General features: G+C 40.2%; 1 protein-coding gene across 2 annotated transcripts; it reads left to right on the plus strand.

Moving 5' to 3' along the window:
• The first annotated feature begins 7,601 nt into the window (after positions 1–7,601).
• On the plus strand, positions 7,602–15,015 carry LOC148049485 (serine protease FAM111A-like). Of its 2 annotated transcripts, none has more exons than XM_087714441.1 (3): positions 7,602–7,806; positions 8,588–8,652; positions 11,237–15,015. In XM_087714441.1, exons 2-3 carry the CDS (start codon positions 8,599–8,601, stop codon positions 13,070–13,072), a joined length of 1,890 nt encoding a protein of 629 aa, XP_087570567.1. In that variant the 5' UTR covers positions 7,602–7,806; positions 8,588–8,598; the 3' UTR covers positions 13,073–15,015. The 2 variants fall into 2 exon arrangements, with proteins under 2 accessions (XP_087570567.1, XP_087570572.1); XM_087714446.1 differs by having other exon boundaries at positions 8,591–8,652.
• Positions 15,016–17,481: the final 2,466 nt, after the last annotated feature.

Consider the following 17,481-nt stretch of genomic DNA (forward strand, 5'->3'; position numbering starts at 1 on the left):
TTTCACCATTTTAAAAGAGACTGCCTATAAAAAAACTTAAAGTTAATTTAAATTTGAGAACAGAATAAATAAGCAGCGGAATTAAGCTTTGAATGGTTTTGGACAATGGGTTATCTTACCTTTTAAATGCTATGTTCATGGATGGATTGTATGCAAGCCTTTTAAAATGAATTCTTCTATTTCTTCTTCTATTTTTTTTCTTTTATTATTATTCTTTGCAACCTATGGACTAAAATTCTCCTTCATTACTATAGGCGTTTCCCCCCCTTTCTCTAACACATCTAAGAATCTGACATTTTTTAACTTGGAATATAAAAAGGATACAAAAGGAAACAAAGAAAATTGTGACAACAACACTGCTACTCAGAGGCTGGAGGTTTGTGTATTGGAAACAAAACACTTACTTTTCTTGCTGATTGTCCTGGCTTGGCGCTCCAAGGTCTCACTGCTTGTTTATAGAGAGTGATAAGAGGAAGGGCATGCAGATGTCCCTTTGAAGTATATCTTCAACCAGAGAAAAGTGAAAATAAAAATTTATTGTGAATCTATGCTTAATCTTGTAAAAACTTTCCAAACCAGAGCAGCAGTGTTTCTTAGCTGGAGATAATGGCACAATTTCAATAGCAGAAAGAAACTTTAAGCCTGCAAAAGATATTCTTAGAAATTAAGAAATTATCAAATTCATTTGAGAGGATGGAGAAGAAGTTGGAAGTCTTAGAGCATCTGACAGCAAAATATGAAGAAGAAGTTGGAGATCTTTATCAAGTGGAAAAAGTGGAGGCTAGAATCCTAAAAACCGAAGAGGAAAATGACCATAAAGAAATTAAATTTGCTGATATTTATGGTGATTGGTTTGTTTCTGGAAATGGAAAGAATGGAATACTGAAAGAGGAATTAAATGGAGGGGAACTCTATCCCAGATGGCAAGATATAGAAGAAGAAAAAACAAAAGAATTTATGGATTTAAAGAAAGAAATTTTATTACCATCATCGATAACACTACTGACAATCAAAGATAAGTTGATTAAGGAAACAGAAGAAGGGCATCAAAATTACATGAGAGATTTTATCAGCAAGGAGTTGCTAAGAGGAGTCCATACAAATTTAATTAAGGAGATGATTAGAGGACTGACACCACAAATGGCAGAAGACATGAGACTATTTCGCTACAGGAAAGATACAGGTTGATAGATGGAAGTGTATAATCTAAAACTAGTTAAGCTTAGTGAAATTTAGTGACAATAGATATAGTTAAATAAATAATTTGATAATGATAATGATGTATACAACGTGTAGTGTTATGATAGGTAATAATTGGATATGAATATTGAATGGTACCCATTAAAGGAAGATTAGAAATCCTCCTGGCTTATATATAAAGGTTAATAAAAAGAGCTAAGTTAGATTCAGTTAAGTCTTGATTATTAGGGGGGGAAATGTTATGATACAGGATATAGTCAAATAAAGGAGGGATATATATATATATATATATATATATATATATATATATATATATATATATATATATATATATATATATATATATACTTAAAGTCACAGTTATTTATCAGCACAAATAAAAAAAAACACACATATATATATATATATATATATGTATGTATGTATGTATGTATGTATGTATGTATGTGTGTGTATATATATATATATATATATATATATATATATATATATATATATGTTTTCTGAGGTTTTCGCGGGTGTTACTATGTAGGTCTCTAGTTGTTCGGGTTTTCTCCCGCGTAGAATTGGATATGTCTTTGCGACGTTTCGACGAAGTCACATTCGTCATCTTCAGGCTGCTGCTGACTACTTCAGGTTTGGTGTTTCCAGGAGTAGTGGAAACACCAAACCGGCAAACGACTACTCCTGGAAACACCAAACCTGAAGTAGTCAGCAGCAGCCTGAAGATGACGAATGTGACTTCGTCGAAACGTCGCAAAGACATATCCAATTCTACGCGGGAGAAAACCCGAACAACTAGAGACCTACATACTAACACCCGCGAAAACCTCAGAAAACATATATATATATATATATATATATATATATATATATATATATATATATATATATATATATATATATATATATATATATATATATATATATATATATATATATATATATATGGGTACAACATAAGGAAACTGGATATAAATTGTGAACAGTGATTTGTAAAGGATTAGAAAATTTTGTTACTAAATATTATGGATGTTTAGCTAGAATAGGACATAAGGATTCAATGTTATTGGAGGATTTTAGAAATAACAAATGAAATGCGGTTATGTATTAATATTGATATATTTTATGATGAAGGACATTTAAACAATTATAGTCAAATGAAAATGGAGGTATGATGATGGTAACATGTATAAATATCTGAGTTAAAATACTTGAGTTAATATGAATTATGCTTGATGACTGTGGAAGAGAAGCACGAAAGCCTTTTGTAACCAACTGATACACTTTCTACAGCGTGTAAAGAAGGAAGATTTTATGTGTTGTGTTTGTTTTGAAAATTAAAAATAAAAGAAAGTATTTTTAAAAAAGAATGTCCTGTCTTTGATGGATACATGTGAATTCTTGGCAACTTTTGTACCCTCAGGAAGACTTTGTCATAGATTATCGGTTGTTTTTGATGGAGTGACAGAACTGAGTTGGAGGTGGTCATTCATCCTCGCGATTCTTCCTTCTCTGCAGCTTTTGATATCACTTCCAGGAGTTGGGGCTTGGGCGGCATGCTTTCATGTTTCTACTCCATTAGTGTTGGTTTTGGGCAGAGATCAGTCCCTAGACCCCTCCTGTGTTGCTATGTTGCCCTATTGCTGTGATGGAGAACCTATGGCACGCGTGCCATAGGTGGCACACAGAGGCATATTTGCTGGCATGCCAGCCATCAGCTCCAGTGTGCTGGTCAGCTGATTTTTGGCCTTTTGAAGGGCTTGGGAAGGCTCCCCAAGCTTCAGGAAAGCCTCCAGAGACTGGAGAAGGCGAAAAGCACTTGGGCCTGTTTTTTGCCCTCCCCATGTTCCGGAGGCTTTCCTGAAGCCTGGGGAGGACAAAAAATGCCCCCAACGGGCCAACTGGAAATTTGGAAATGATCCGTTTCCAGCTTCCGGAGGGCCTCAGAAGGGAGACTGTTTTCGCCCTCCCCAGGCTTCAGGAAAGCCTCCGGAGGTTGGGGAGGATGAAAAGCAGGCCCAACAGGAACAAACTTCTGGTTGGCCTGTTGGGCCCGTTTTCTGCCCTCTCCATGTTCTGGAGGCTTTCCTGAAGCCTGGGAAGGGCAAAAACTCCCCCCCCCCCGCCATGCTGGGGTGGGTGGGGTGCATTGCATTGTGGGTGCATGCACAATTTTGGCATGCCTTTAAAAACAGTTTTAATTGTAGTCTTTTCAGTCAAGCAGCATCAGAGAGCCAATCACTACATGCCATCCAAACCTTGTCGGAAGAGAAAGTTTTATAAGGTGCTATGAAAGCTCAATGGGTTGGGGCTATAGGGAATGCAGATGCATCTACCTGTGTATATACACAGACAGAAATTAAGACGCTGTCTCTTAGAATAGAGTATAAGAACTTCTTTAAATGAGGTTGAAAGAAACAGTTATTTGGGCATGTAGAAATAATACCTGCTGTTTGTCAGCTGGGTTGAAGGTGGCAATTGTAGCTCCTGGATTTTAAAAAGGAGATAATACTCCTAATTATTACAGGTCCAATACATATGTCTAGGGTACTTAATATGCATTACAGCACTTTACTCCAGGCTGATATGATTTTGTCATTTTATGATATATTTGCCAGTTAAGTTTCAAAGGTTGTTTAAAAGACCTGGCTTCTACTTCATGATAATTCTTTAATTCTTTAGAAGTTAAAGTCATAGGCCCCAGATGGCTATTAGAAGGTACATTAATATAGCAAATTAACACCTTCCCTTATTTAGAGGTAGCCTTCTCTAGCCTGGATCTCAGTTTCATCTGCATTGTAAGACCTCACTTACTTCACAAACATATGGATTTGCTATTAAAATTAGTGCACTAATTAGTAGTGCACTACTAAATTACTGTTCTTTGGTCCTAATTATTGAGATGTATAAAAGTAGTGCTCGACTTACAACTTTCATTTAGTGACTGTTCCAACTTACAACAGCACTGAAAAAGGTAATTATAACCATTTTTCAACTTAACAACTGTTGCAGCATCCCCAAGGTCATATGATCAACATTCAGATGCTTGGCAACTAGCATGGATTTATGATGGTTACAGTGTCTTGTGATCATGTGATTACCTTTTGGGACCTTCGGCTAAACAAAGTCAACGAGGAAGCCAAATTTGCTTAATTATTGTATTATACTAACTTAACAACTGCAGGGATTCATGTAACCACTGTGGCAAGAAAGGCAAGAAAGAAAATTTCTTTTTTATTAGATTATTAGATTTTTTTATAGGAACTAATTCTACACGTGTTATTTGTCATGGTACAAACAAATACGAACAGATTTAATTTTTATTTTGTTCCATACCACTTTAGGATCAGAAATAGATAATCCAATACTCAGCGTTGGGTATAGATATACAGTTGAGTCATTAGAAATTGTGAATATATGTATTTGAGTCATTAGAAATTGTCTACTATAGCACATGCTATATTGCCTATAAATAAATCGTATTTAAATGCAAGGACTTCTGAGTAAAGTTGAATGAGATTTTATTGTACATTTGCTTTTTAGACCTCCCTCGGTGAAATATTCATGCTGATAGATAGGTATTATTGAGGTCAAGCTTTAGCTGAGCAATTATTTGGTTCAGGTTGTCTAAAAAAATACTCAGAACTATCTTTATGTTGGCACTTGTGTTAATGCTTCCAGTGTTCTTTCAAAGCTCACCAGCTGTCTCTGATGGTGAGAAATAAACAGACAACATTGTTAAGTAAACTTCTTATGTGATACTGTTGTCACAACGGCACTGTTTCTCTCAGCTACCATATCTAAAGCCACCTTGAGACCATAGCCACATTTTCATTGCTTTCCTTCTGCTTTTTTCTTCTTCCGACCATTAAATGACTTGGGTTGCTTAGTGGAAAAATTAGGAGCAGAACAGGGAAGGAATAAAAGTCAATTTTTTACCCTACAGTAATAAGATCCACTGAGCCATGAATTTCCATTGCATCTATTTTTCAAACTGTCTTCTGGGGAAAAAAAGTAAAAAATAGAAAACTACCCTCTTCCAAAGATACTGTTCTCGCAAAGTCCTTGATGAGGTGGTGTTTCCAGCAAGTATTTTTTAATTCATCAGTCCTCGTACCATTCCAGAATAACAGTTGGAAGAGATCTTGGAGGTCTTCTAGTCCAACCCCCTGCTCAGGAAGAAACCCTATAACATTTCAAAGGGTTGTCCAATCTCTTCTTAAAAACTTCCAGTCTTGGAGCACCCACAACTTCTGGAGGCAAATTGTTCCACTGATTGTTATACTGTAACTGTCAGGAAATTTCTTAGTTCCAGGTTGATTCTCTCCTTGATTAGTTTCCATCCATTGCTTAAAATGATATTCCAGTGGGGGGGAAAATAAAGTAACTTTCCCATCAAAGAAAGAATATACTATTCCCCACAATCCAATCCATTGACAGGGATTGAAGGGAATTATCTTCTTTCTTGGAAAAGCCTTTTAAGGTGACCTTTTTAGTGTGCAATTGCTATGCCTCTTTCAGAAACTTTTATGAAGCTCTTCAGATGACACTACTACATAACAACTACCAGTATTTCTACTGTTTTTTCCCCTTCATTTCCTTACTTCAGCAAATTTATTGAAGACCAGAATAGTGGCACAATTAGGAGGAGGCAAAAAAGAAAACACAGTGTAGAGACACCATAGATCTTCTAGATGTTCTGTTTGATTAGAAGGTCTCCAATGTCCTTCCAATTGTTATTCTGTAAAGTATTCCATGTTCTTGGAAAATGTGAATGTTTTATGGTTGCCTTTCTTATCTCACTGTTTCCCCTTTTCAAAAACACATATCATTCTTATCTTATGCTCCTGGGAAAGAGTGCTGAGGCAAAAAGGGGAAATTGAATTCCTTATTCTGGAGTTAAAGGCGGGGAAAACATTGAAAGTTGAACATTGAAACATTGAGAATGCGAAATTCCTACAGCAATGAGTAGGTGAGGAGGAAATATTTAACTTTCTTTGTTCTATGCAGAATAATTCTCATTGGAACATTTTGCACTTTCTTGGAAATTGAAATTGTCCTCATCATCCTGGCTGGTTCGATCTGGCAGGGTTGGCACCAGGGGTGAAATTCCAATTTTTTTACTACCAGTTCTGTGGGTGCGACTTGGTGGGCGGGAAGGATACTGCAAAATCTCTATTCCCACCCCACTCCAGAGGAAGGATACTGCAAAATCTCCATTCCCCCTTCTCTGGGGTCAACCAGAGGTGGCATTGGCTGGTTTTCCAGACTACTAAAAATTTCCGCTACCGGATTCCCCAGAACCTGAAGAATTTCACCCCTGGCTGGCATACTTTTAAGTTTCTTTGGTTAAATCAGTGTTGCCCAACCTTGCAAATTTTAAGATGTGTGGAGTTCCACTCCAAGAATTCCCCAGCCCACATACTGGCTGGGGAATTCTTGGAATTTTAGGCCACATGTCTTAAAATCCCAAGGTTGGGAAACATCAGTCTAAGAAGAGGTGAGCCCTTCGCTGCATCTAAATACTTCGAACTGGAGTAGTGCTTTGCTGGCTTCAAATTTCTGGGAGTTTAAGTCCACACACCTTAAATACAAATTAACAGAGTTGGAAGGGACCTTGTAGGTTATCTAGTCCAACACCCCACCCAGCAGATCCTACATCATTTTTGACAGATGGCAGTCCAGTCTCTTCTTGAAAGCTTCCAGTGATAAAGCTCCCAGACATCTGAAGGCAAACTGCTTTACTGGTTGATTGTTCTCAGTCAGAAAATTTCTCCTCATTTCCAAGCTGAATCTCTCCTTGTTCAGTTTCCATCCATCATTCCTTGTCTGGCCTTCAGGTGTCTTGGAAAATAGCCTGACCCCTTCCTCTCTGTGGCAACTCTTTGAAAGGGGAGGGGGTTGGAGTAGGTGACTTACAAGGTCTCTTCCAATTCTGTTAACCTTTATCTATATCTGGCTCTTCGCCCACATTTGGGCCAAGGTTAAGTGATTGCATTGGGGTGAACTCGTTTTTTCCCCCGTCCCGGTCCCCATTTTTCACATAAGGGCTGGGACGCGAGCTGGGCTTAAATTCGTGATCTTTGAATCACGCCGACGACAGTCCTCCCATCCAGCCGCCGGTGGTCCTTTCCCGCTTTCCAGTGGGAGGGAAACGATCCCGATGCTATCCCTGCCCGGGCTCGGCGACACTTTCCGTGGAGGCTGGAATCTACTTCTGCACCTCCCAGGGGATCGATCCAGAGTGCCCCAAGAGGCCATAATAAAATCCCAGGAATTTATCAGCAACTTCGTTTCTGGGCTGGCGCTGCTTTCCATTTCCCGTCAACCAAAAGGAAAAGGGCGGGGACCGGTTTTCGAGTTCGCGCTTTTGCAGAGCTGAGTCCGTTATGGGCATCTTTCAAGGCCCGAATCACCGCCCCGGAAAAGAAGTTTGAGGAAGCAAATCACTTTGTCTAAGCCGTTCCCGCCTTTCGCACAGCCTGCGCCACAACTTGCGGAGTCGTTTCTCCCTTGTTTTGGGGGTCTTGGGAGGTTTGCTGAGGTCTCCCCGTTGTCATCGTCCCTTTCCAACCCTCGGCTGATAGAAAGCTCTCTGTAAAGGTAAAGAGTTATTGGATGTACTCGCGAACGCCAAAGGGTGGAGAAAATGATCGGGATCTCTTTTATTACAGTACTTTCTCTGCCGTCAAGGGATACTACATGCCGCCCCTTCCGCGAATTTAATCTCATTTCACTCGGCGGGGACGCCAGAAACCATAGTTGGCTGATCCAGCACAGGCAACCCACAAGCTAGATATTTTGATCATGGTTTAGTGTGAGTTGCTGAGCTAATTTTGGTTTATTCAATAAACGGGGATAATAAGCGAAAAGCCAAAGTGCCCTAGCCTAGCTGGAATGAGTAAGGGAGTGGGTTGAAAAAAAGGTCAAAATAGCAGGAGAAATTCAGTACAGGTAGTCCTCAATTTACAACAGTTCATTTAGTGACTGTTCAAAGTTACAACATCACTGAGAAAAGTGATTAACGACCATTTTCCACACTTACAACCGTTGTAACATCCCCATGTGGTCACATGATTTATATTGTGATGCTTGACAACTGTCTCACATTTATGACCGTTGGCAGTGTCCAGAAGTCACGTAATCACCTTTTGTGATCTTCCTGACAAGCAGAGTCAGATTCACTTAACAACCGTGTTATTAATTTAACAACTGCAGTGATTCACTTAGCAAATGTGGCAAGAAAATGGGGCAAAAGTCCCTTAACAAATGTCTCACTTAACAACATACATTATAGGCGCCACTGTGGTTGTAAGTCAAGGACTAGCTGTATAATCCTCTTGTTTGGGTTTTCACCTCTCTCCCCCTCCCCCCTTCACTTTAGCAGCAATAAGGATGGACCAGTTGAAGGATGATCCCATTGCTGGAACCAGTGATGAAAAGCCAAAGGTAGAGTTCTTGCTTATTCTGAACTGATTGCTGTTCTCATAGTCTGTGTGTGGTGAGGTGTGCTTTTCATGGACATGTCATGACATGCCTTTCGTTGCTCTCTTCTTGACTCTAAGCTTGTTGCTTAAACTTTATCATTCCTATTATATACACAACTGTGGGATCACAGCTGCCGATTCTTCAGCTGGGGTTGGCCTTCATTCACATCAAGTTCTTAGAGAACCTAGGATGCTCTAAAGTATCAGCATAGTAAATGTGTGGATCCAAGCAGCATAGGCCTCTTGTAAGTGACGGACGTTTTGTCGATGTGCAGATTCTCTAAGTGCCATCAAAGTTTTTTTTGTATGGCCTCCATTACTGGCTGTCCTTGACTTACGACCGCAGTTGAGCCCATAATTTCCATTGATAAGTGAGGCAGTCAAGTGAGTTGCTCCTCATTTTATGATCATTTTTGCCACAGTTGTTAAATGCACCGTGTGGTGCTGAAGCAAATTTGACTTCTCCAAAAGTCTTTGCTTATTGGAAGTGGGCTGGGATGGCTACAAAAGGTAGGTCACATGACATCATCAATGAATGCCAGTTGCCAAGTGCCTGAATTTGGATCATGTGACCATGGAAATGCTGCAATTGTTGCAAGTGAAAAATGATCATATGTAGCTTTTTCAGTGCTGTTGTAAATGAATGGTTGTACGTTGAGGACTCCCTCTCTTATTATTAGACACTCGGTCCAAAAAAAAGCAAAAAATACAAAACAATTCAGTCCAGATTCAAACAACCACAAGCGTAACAGGAGACCACAACGGGATCCTCATAGATACATTAAGCCCATCCTTTGAACCATAGTGAGGTCCTGAGAGCTTTCCTGTATCCCAGCAGAGTAGGTGCTGTCCTTATCTCTAATGGGATGCGAGTTCAGAAGGTGGGGGACTGTTTCAGAAAGCCTTGGATTTCCAAGATGGCAATGTTTAATAGAGAGGACCTAGATATTCTGCTTATATCCTGGGTGGGCAGCAAAAAAATGGAGATAGGCAGTTCCTTAGGTAACTAGGCCCTGTGCCAGTGATGGCTAACCTTTCTGTCCTCACGTGCCAAAAATCAGCTGGCCGACGGGAGGTTCCTGCGCGGTGGAGCTGCGTTGGAGTGACGGCTCACGTTCCCACAGAGAGGGCTCCGCTTGCCACCCTGGCACACGTGCCATAGGTTAGTCATCACAGCCCTATGCCATACAGGGGTTTATTGGTGACAACCAGCACTTGAAAGGCAGCTGGAAACCACCTGGCAGCCAACGCAGCACACCTGGCAGCAGTGACACAGTGGTTAGAGTGAAAAGCATCCATTATTGCTTGTGCTGCTGCTGTTTGAACCAGCTGTAGTTTCCAAACTGTAACTTAGAGCAGCCTCAGGTAGAATACATTGCAAAGTCCAATTACGAGGTCATCAGGGCACGAGTAACCATTCGAAGGCCTCCGGTTGAGGAAGGAGTACGATTGATGTGCAAGTTGAACCTGTGAAATGGCACTCCTGCCATAGCTACCAGCTGCTGTCTCAGTACTAGCTGCCAATCCAGGAGTAATTAGTAATTAGTAATTTAATAGATTTGTATGCCGCCCAATCCCATAGGACTCCGGGCGGCTTACAGAAACAAGATAAAAGTTAAAAAAATAGAAAGATAAACAATTAGGACCCTCAGGTTGTATTCCTCGGTGGCGCAGTGGTTAGAGTGCAGTTCTGAGGCTATTTCTGCTGTCTGCCGGCTCCCTGCAATTTGGCAGTTCAAATCCCACCAGGCTCAAGGTTGACTCAGCCTTCCATCTGTCTGAGGGGAGTAAAATGAGGACCCAGATAGTTGGGGGCAATATGCTGATTCTGTAAACCACTTAGAGAGGGCTGGAAAACACTGAAAAGCGGTATATAAGTCTAAGTGCCATTGCTATTCCAGTATCAAATGGGGAAGTATTACCCTAGCCAAGACGGACAATGAAAACTTCACCAACCTGGGTAGTGGGAGGGGGCTAAACAGCCACAGCCATGGCTGTAGTTGAACAGCCTCTAGACCTTGGGTCCAATCATACTCTAGTAATAGAAAGTTGGCTGAGTTTGAGTCTATTGTTTTTTGTTCTTAGTCTTTGAGGGCTGCTCCTCAAGTTCTCTGTAGAATACAGTTTGAAAATGCTGGTCCATCCCACAAGTAGCCACTGATCTAGCATTCTATCCAAATTCGGTAAAGAACAGGGCTGTCAAACTCCTGTCTCATGGGCCGGATGCATCACATGCTGGCCATGTCCATGTCTGGTTTAGCAAAGAGGAAAAAAGTCCTGATATTTCACCTGATGCTGCCATGACGACGGGAGTTTGACACCCCTGATATAGAACATCTAATTGTGTTGCTGCTGGCTAAGGGCGCCCTCCTAATTTGGCTTTCACCTGCTCCACAGGAAGAAACCCAAATCCCATACAAAATTTTGTTTCACATCTAACCCTGTTACTGTTAAGTTAAAGTGCTAGGCACTACATGGCCTTTTTACTGTTGTTTTAATGAAAAACAAAATAACCAAATGCATAATCAATTGTTCCCTTTTATTAGATCAAAGAAGAAGTTGACAATGAATATGAGTTTTTTGAAAAAAATCCAACAAGTTGCAAGGATGCAAGTGAAGAAAAACGAACATTCCTGGTGACGTTAAGTGGAGATTATAGAGAGCATGAAGTGAGAGGCAGACTTACCGACAGTCTGCTGAGTGCCCTCAAGTCTAGTACATATATTTGTGACCGGATGGAGAAAAAAAAGGACGTAGAGTACCATTTAATAGAGAAGAAAGAGAATTCGAATATCTTTTTCAATATGGGAATGCCTTTAAAGTATGTACCTAATGACTCACAATTTGAATTGAAGTCCTACCCAGCAGCTGGTAAAATATGGTATCGCCAATATGATGATGTAAAAGAAGAATGTATAGTGTTCTGTGTCCATAAAAAAGTTTCTAGAATGAAAAACTCTAGGGCACAACGTAGGTTAGTCAAAAGCCTCCAGCTACATAAAGAATGTTGCGTATTTCGTATCTGTGCCCCTAAAGGAGAATCCATAAAAGATGCCGTGTGCAAAGATGGCCGCTTTATGCAATTCCTGAAAGAAGAGAATTGGACGCTGGAGAAAAACCAAAAAGTCAAAGATAACAATTTTCCAGTTGACACCTTATTAGATGTGGTTTATTCTATTGGGCTGGGGCCTAAGAGAGCGACTGCCAGACATAGTGGTGATCTAAACAAGAAACAGAATGATTCAGATTTGGGGGAGAGACAGCTTGATACTCTTGAAAAGCCAAAGCCAAGGCCGGACTTAGAGGAGGGACAGCTCAGTACTTCTAAAAGACAACAGAGAGAGCCGGATTGTGAGCAGGGACAGCTCAGTGCTTCTAAAGGACAACAGCAGGAGGTCTTTGAATTGCGGGTCCTACACTTGTATCCTAAACTGAAGGAAAAAAAAGAAAACATTGCCAAATTTTTGAGAGGTAAAAAGAATCTTGAAGTTTATAAAAGAAACTTTGGCAAGGAGATGAATGACTCCCTTTCATGCAAGTTGACTAGGATTCTTGTTAAAAATGCGGATTCAGTTGGATATATAGGGAGAAAAATCTCAGGATTCTTTCGAGGGGTTGGAACTTGCTTCGTTCTCCGTGGTAGATATATATTAACGTGTCACCATGTAATAAGGATGATAGTTGGAGAAGGAATTGAAGCAAAGGACTGGGGAAATAGAATCAAGCAGTTAGCCTGTGTAACTTTCTCTTATGAAGATGATGATGGTATGGAAACATGGTTCTCATTGGAGAACTGGTTTGAAATAGCAGATGAGGATCTTGATTTTGCTGTGCTGAAATTGGAAGAAAATGGAAGTAATAGTCATCCTCCACCAGGACTGTTGCATTTAAATTCCCCACCACCACCAAATGGTCCCATTTTTATCATAGGTCACCCAAATGCAGGAGTCAAGTCTATGGATATTTGTCTTGTTGTCAGTATACCTGAACGTGACAAGGCAGTTAGGGATCATTTGCAGAAGGTTGAAGATTGCATCTGTGTGTGTGGTTACAGGCCAGAGAAATGCATCCATAGGTATAATCCAGAATATCGTGAGATAGATACAAGTAATCCTAACATTGTCACTTACGATACCTGTTTTTTCGAGGGGTCATCGGGTTCACCGGTGTTTAACAAACATGGGCAGCTTGTTGCTTTGCACGCTGCTGGATTTCTTTATGAAAAGAATCACAAAGACTGCAGCATAATTGAAATGGGCTATTCAATTGACTCAATTATTTTAAAAATTAAATCCACATTTAAATCTTGGCATGATGCTATAATTGCTCCTGATGAGGATGCATTTGTGAGTGAGGCAGGGGAGGAAATGGATTGCAATTAATATTATATTGCTAAAGTTCAGGCGACTTCTCCAAAAAATGAAATCGCTTGAGGAAAAGTTATCTGCAAAGATTCTGCTTTCTTTCGATTTATAACAGTTTCTGACAGATACAGTACATTTATTTTCAAATATACAGGCTGAACATTGTTGCCACTCTATGTTAAATCTTTCAACCAATGCCTCAAAGTTTAGTGTCCATTGCATTTTTAGAACTCACGGTAACATACATTCTTTTGTAGTTGTCTATTTGTACTTCTGTTATGCAAACACTGTCTTGTATTATTTGGGAGAGAAGAAGAGTGGAACTTAAATGAGATAGCAGCAAGTGGCTTACAACATTTTCTAGTATCATCCAGTCATTAATGTGGTGATGTAAAGGCTGTCCTTTTCACTGTTGTTTTGGCAGAACAATGGTTTGGTGATTATAAAAGATACTAGAAAGGTATGTTCCTCACTGCTGAGTCAGGGCATTATCCACCCATCCTTGAATTGGGAGAAAATTGAATTGCCATCTTATTTTACCTCTTGCCTTTGCTTTCAGTCACAGTCAGTTGCTTGCCTTCTCTTCAAGGTAACAATCTTAGATTTTACAGTGTTGAAGCTGCAGTTTGATGGTGTTTGAATAAGGGAAGAAATGCAGCTAAGGATGCCTTCAACCTTACCCTACTTGTGAGTAAAGGACAGAGACTGAGAAAAAGGCTATTTCAAGAAAAAAGAAGATGATGATGCCAGGATATGGTGCCATAATTAGATGCAATTAGGAAAAGATCCAAAGTTACCAGTAAGGCTGCCTAAGACCTTCAGGGAAATAATAGAAATAAGCTGTGACAGTTTGGAATCTAGAAAGTGGGCAGTGTAAATCATCTGTGTTCCTGACACAGGGATTGGAAAAGGACTTTTACAGGTTATTCTGGTCAAAGCAACTTTTCCAGTTGGGACAAATTTCACCTGTAAGGGCAACAAGAATTTTATTGCAGGATAGGTTGTGATGGTATTGTTTTTAAATGGGAGATATGTTCATGGATGGATTGTATGCAAGCCTTTTTAAATGATTTCTTCTATTTCTTCTTCTATTTTTTTTTCTTTTATTATTATTCGTTGCGACCTATGGACTAAAATTCTCCTTCATTACTGTGGGCGTTTCCCCCCCTTTCTCTAACACATTTAAGAATCTGACATTTTTTAACTTGGAATATAAAAAAAATACAAAAGGAAACAAAGAAAATTGTGACAACAACACTGCTACTCAGAGCCTGGAGGTTTGTGTATTGGAAACAAAACACTCTTACTTTTCTTGCTGATTGTCCTGGCTTGGCGCTCCAAGGTTTCACTGCTTGTTTATAGAGAGTGATAAGAGGAAGGGCATGCAGATGTCCCTTTGAAGTATATCTTCAACCAGAGAAAAGTGAAAATAAAAATTTATTGTGAATCTATGCTTAATCTTGTAAAAACTTTCCAAGCTAGGGCAGCAGTGTTTTTTTAGCTGGAGATAATGGCACAATTTCAATAGCAGAAAGAAACTTTAAGCTTGCAAAAGATATTCTTAGAAATTCAGAAATTATCAAATACATTTGAGAGGATGGAGAAGAAGTTGGAAGTCTTAGAGCATCTAACAGCAAAATATGAAGAAGTTGGAGATCTTTATCAAGTGGAAAAAGTGGAGGCTAGAATCCTAAAAGCCGAAGAGGAAAATGACCGTAAAGAAATTAAATTTGTTGATATTTATGGTGATTGGTTTGTTTCTAGAAATGGAAAGAGTGGAATTCTGAAAGAGGAATTAAATGGAGGGGAACTCTATCCCAGATGGCAAGACATAGAAGAAGAAAAAACAAAAGAATTTATGGATTTAAAGAAAGAAATTTTATTAGCAACATCATCGATAACACTACTGACAATCAAAGATAAGTTGATTAAGGAAACAGAAGAAGGGCATCAAAATTACATGAGAGATTTTATCAGCAAGGAGTTGCTAAGAGGAGTCCATACAAATTTGATTAAGGAGATGATTAGAGCAGTGGTCCCCAACCCCCGGTCCGCGGACCAGTGCCGGGCCGTGGAGTACCTGGCACCGGGCTGCGCAGCGACCGGGGGCCATGATCACTGTTCCCTCTAAGGTGCGCACCTGCGCGGCCGCGCACATTGCAAAAAAAGCCCGCGCTGCAGATTCTATCTGCCGCGCAGAGTTTTCTGTAAAACAAACGTGGGGAAGTCCTTTGCAGGCGGCTAGAACTGGCCGCCTGCAAAGGACCTCCCCAGACTTGTTTTGATGAGCCGCCAGTCCTCTTGCTTCTTCTCCTTCACCGGCAAAGCTCCCGCTGGCGCCCTGCCCATGGCAGTGGCAGTGCCTCTCCCTCCAAGCGGAGCACCTGAGCTGGCTCCTGCGTTATCCCTCCCCCTTCCTCCTCTGCCGTGCTTTTGAGGCCGCGGGAGCTAGTAGGAAAGCGGCGGAGGTGGAGGCAGGGATAACCCAGAGCCCAGCTGAGGTGCTCCGAGCGGAGGGGGAGGCACCACCGCTGCTGCCATGGGCGGAGCCGCCAGCGGGAGCTTTGCCGGTGAAGGAGAAGAAGCAAGAGGACTGGCGGCTTTGAAATGCAACCCCCTGGTCCCGCCGGCCGCGGATTTGATTCGGCATAAGTGGGGGCCGAACGCATGCTGAGCCGACTTTGCGCAGTGAGGCGGAGTAATTCAACCCCCCCCAAAGAACGTGTGTGTGTGTGAGAGAGAGAGAGAGAATTGGATCAAAATTGGTGGCCAAAGGAATGGAGGGAGGGAAGGAAGGAAGGGAGGGAGGGAGGAAGGAAGCCCTGCCCCCTGTGAAAAAAACTGAAGATGGAGCAGTGAATGAATAAACCATAAAAGCAACAAACAGTTAATGCATAAGTAAGCTGAGGAGCAAGTTCTCAACTAAGGAAGCAATATAAGAAAGAAATATAAAAAGCTCAATATGCCAAAACACTTATTTTAGTCTTCATTTAATTACTTGTATTGTAGTCTGATGTAACATCTTTTTAAAGTTAACGTTAGTTAGAAAAGATAGGGTACAAAACTTAAATAATAAAAAAATTGTACATTCATTTTGAAAAATAAATGCAATACTTGATTAATTTCATATCTTTATTTAAAATAGTTTTGGCATGGCATATGATTTTATTGACTCAGTTGGAAATGATGTGGATGTTGTATCTGATTCTGAGGTATATATATTCTTAAGTAACATAACATATAGCATATTGTCCAAACTTGCTAGACTATTTAATTGATCTTACTACTTTAAAGGGGGAGAGTTTCATGATAAATTATTTTATTACATTTATGTTGCATTTATATATATGGGACATGATCGCTGCAGCGGCCGGGGGCCATGATCGCTGCAGCGGCCGGGGGACATGATCGCTGCAGCACAAAGGCTCCTGGGCCGTGCGCAAAAGCTCCTGGGCCGTGCGCAAAGACTCCAGGGAAGTTTAATCAAAACAATCTGATATATAAACAATCAATGTGTCGTCGCGAACAACGCCCCCCACCCCTGCGCGCGCTCAGCGGGCCACGGTAAAATTATCAATGGCTGACTGGTCCGCGGCGAAAAAAAGGTTGGGGACCACTGGATTAGAGGACTGACAGCACAAATGGCAGAAGACATGAGACTATTTCGCTACAGGAAAGATACAGGTTGATAGATGGAAGTGTATAATCTAAAACTAGTTAAACTTGGTGAAATTTAGTGACAATAGATATAGTTAAATAAATAATTTGATAATGATAATAATGTATACAACGTGTAGTATTATGATAAGTAATAATTGGATATGAATATTGAATGGTACCCATGAAAGAAAGATTAGAAATCCTCTTGGCTTATATATAAAGGTTAATATTGGACCCAGATTGTTGGGGGCAATATGCTGACTCTCTGTAAACCGCTTAGAGAGGGCTGAAAGCCGTATGAAGCGGTATATAAGTCTACTGCTATTGCTATTGCTAATAAAAAGAACTAAGTTAGATTCAGTTAAGTCTTGATTATTAGGGGGAAAAATGTTATGAATCAGGATATAGTCAGATAAAGGAGGGATAATGATAACTATACACACACACACACACACACACACACACACATATGGGTACAACATAAGGAAACTGGATATAAATTGTAAACAGTGATTTGTAAAGGATTAGAAAATTTTGCTACTAAATATTATGGATGTTTAGCTAGAATAGGACATAAGGATTCAGTGTTATTGGAGGATTTTAGAAATAACAAATGATATCCAGTTATGTATTAATATTGATATATTTTATGATGAAGGACGTTTAAACAATTATAGTCAAGTGAAAAAGGAGGTATGATGATGGTAAAATGTATAAATATCTGAGTAAAATACTTGAGTTAATATGAATTATGCTTGATGACTGTG

The sequence above is a fragment of the Thamnophis sirtalis genome, unplaced genomic scaffold, assembly GCF_051295495.1.
Source record: "Thamnophis sirtalis isolate CommonGarterSnake01/CBP01778 unplaced genomic scaffold, rThaSir2_p1.2 scaffold_1, whole genome shotgun sequence".
Classification (NCBI taxonomy): domain Eukaryota; kingdom Metazoa; phylum Chordata; class Lepidosauria; order Squamata; family Natricidae; genus Thamnophis; species Thamnophis sirtalis.

Bases quoted from the DNA above. Each gene is read 5' to 3' on its own strand.
- LOC148049485 (XM_087714441.1), top strand. From the start codon at position 8,599: ATGGACCAGTTGAAGGATGATCCCATTGCTGGAACCAGTGATGAAAAG. The intron at 8,653-11,236 runs GTAGAGTTCTTG...CCCTTTTATTAG, and splicing joins CCAGTGATGAAAAGCCAAAG to ATCAAAGAAGAAGTTGACAA.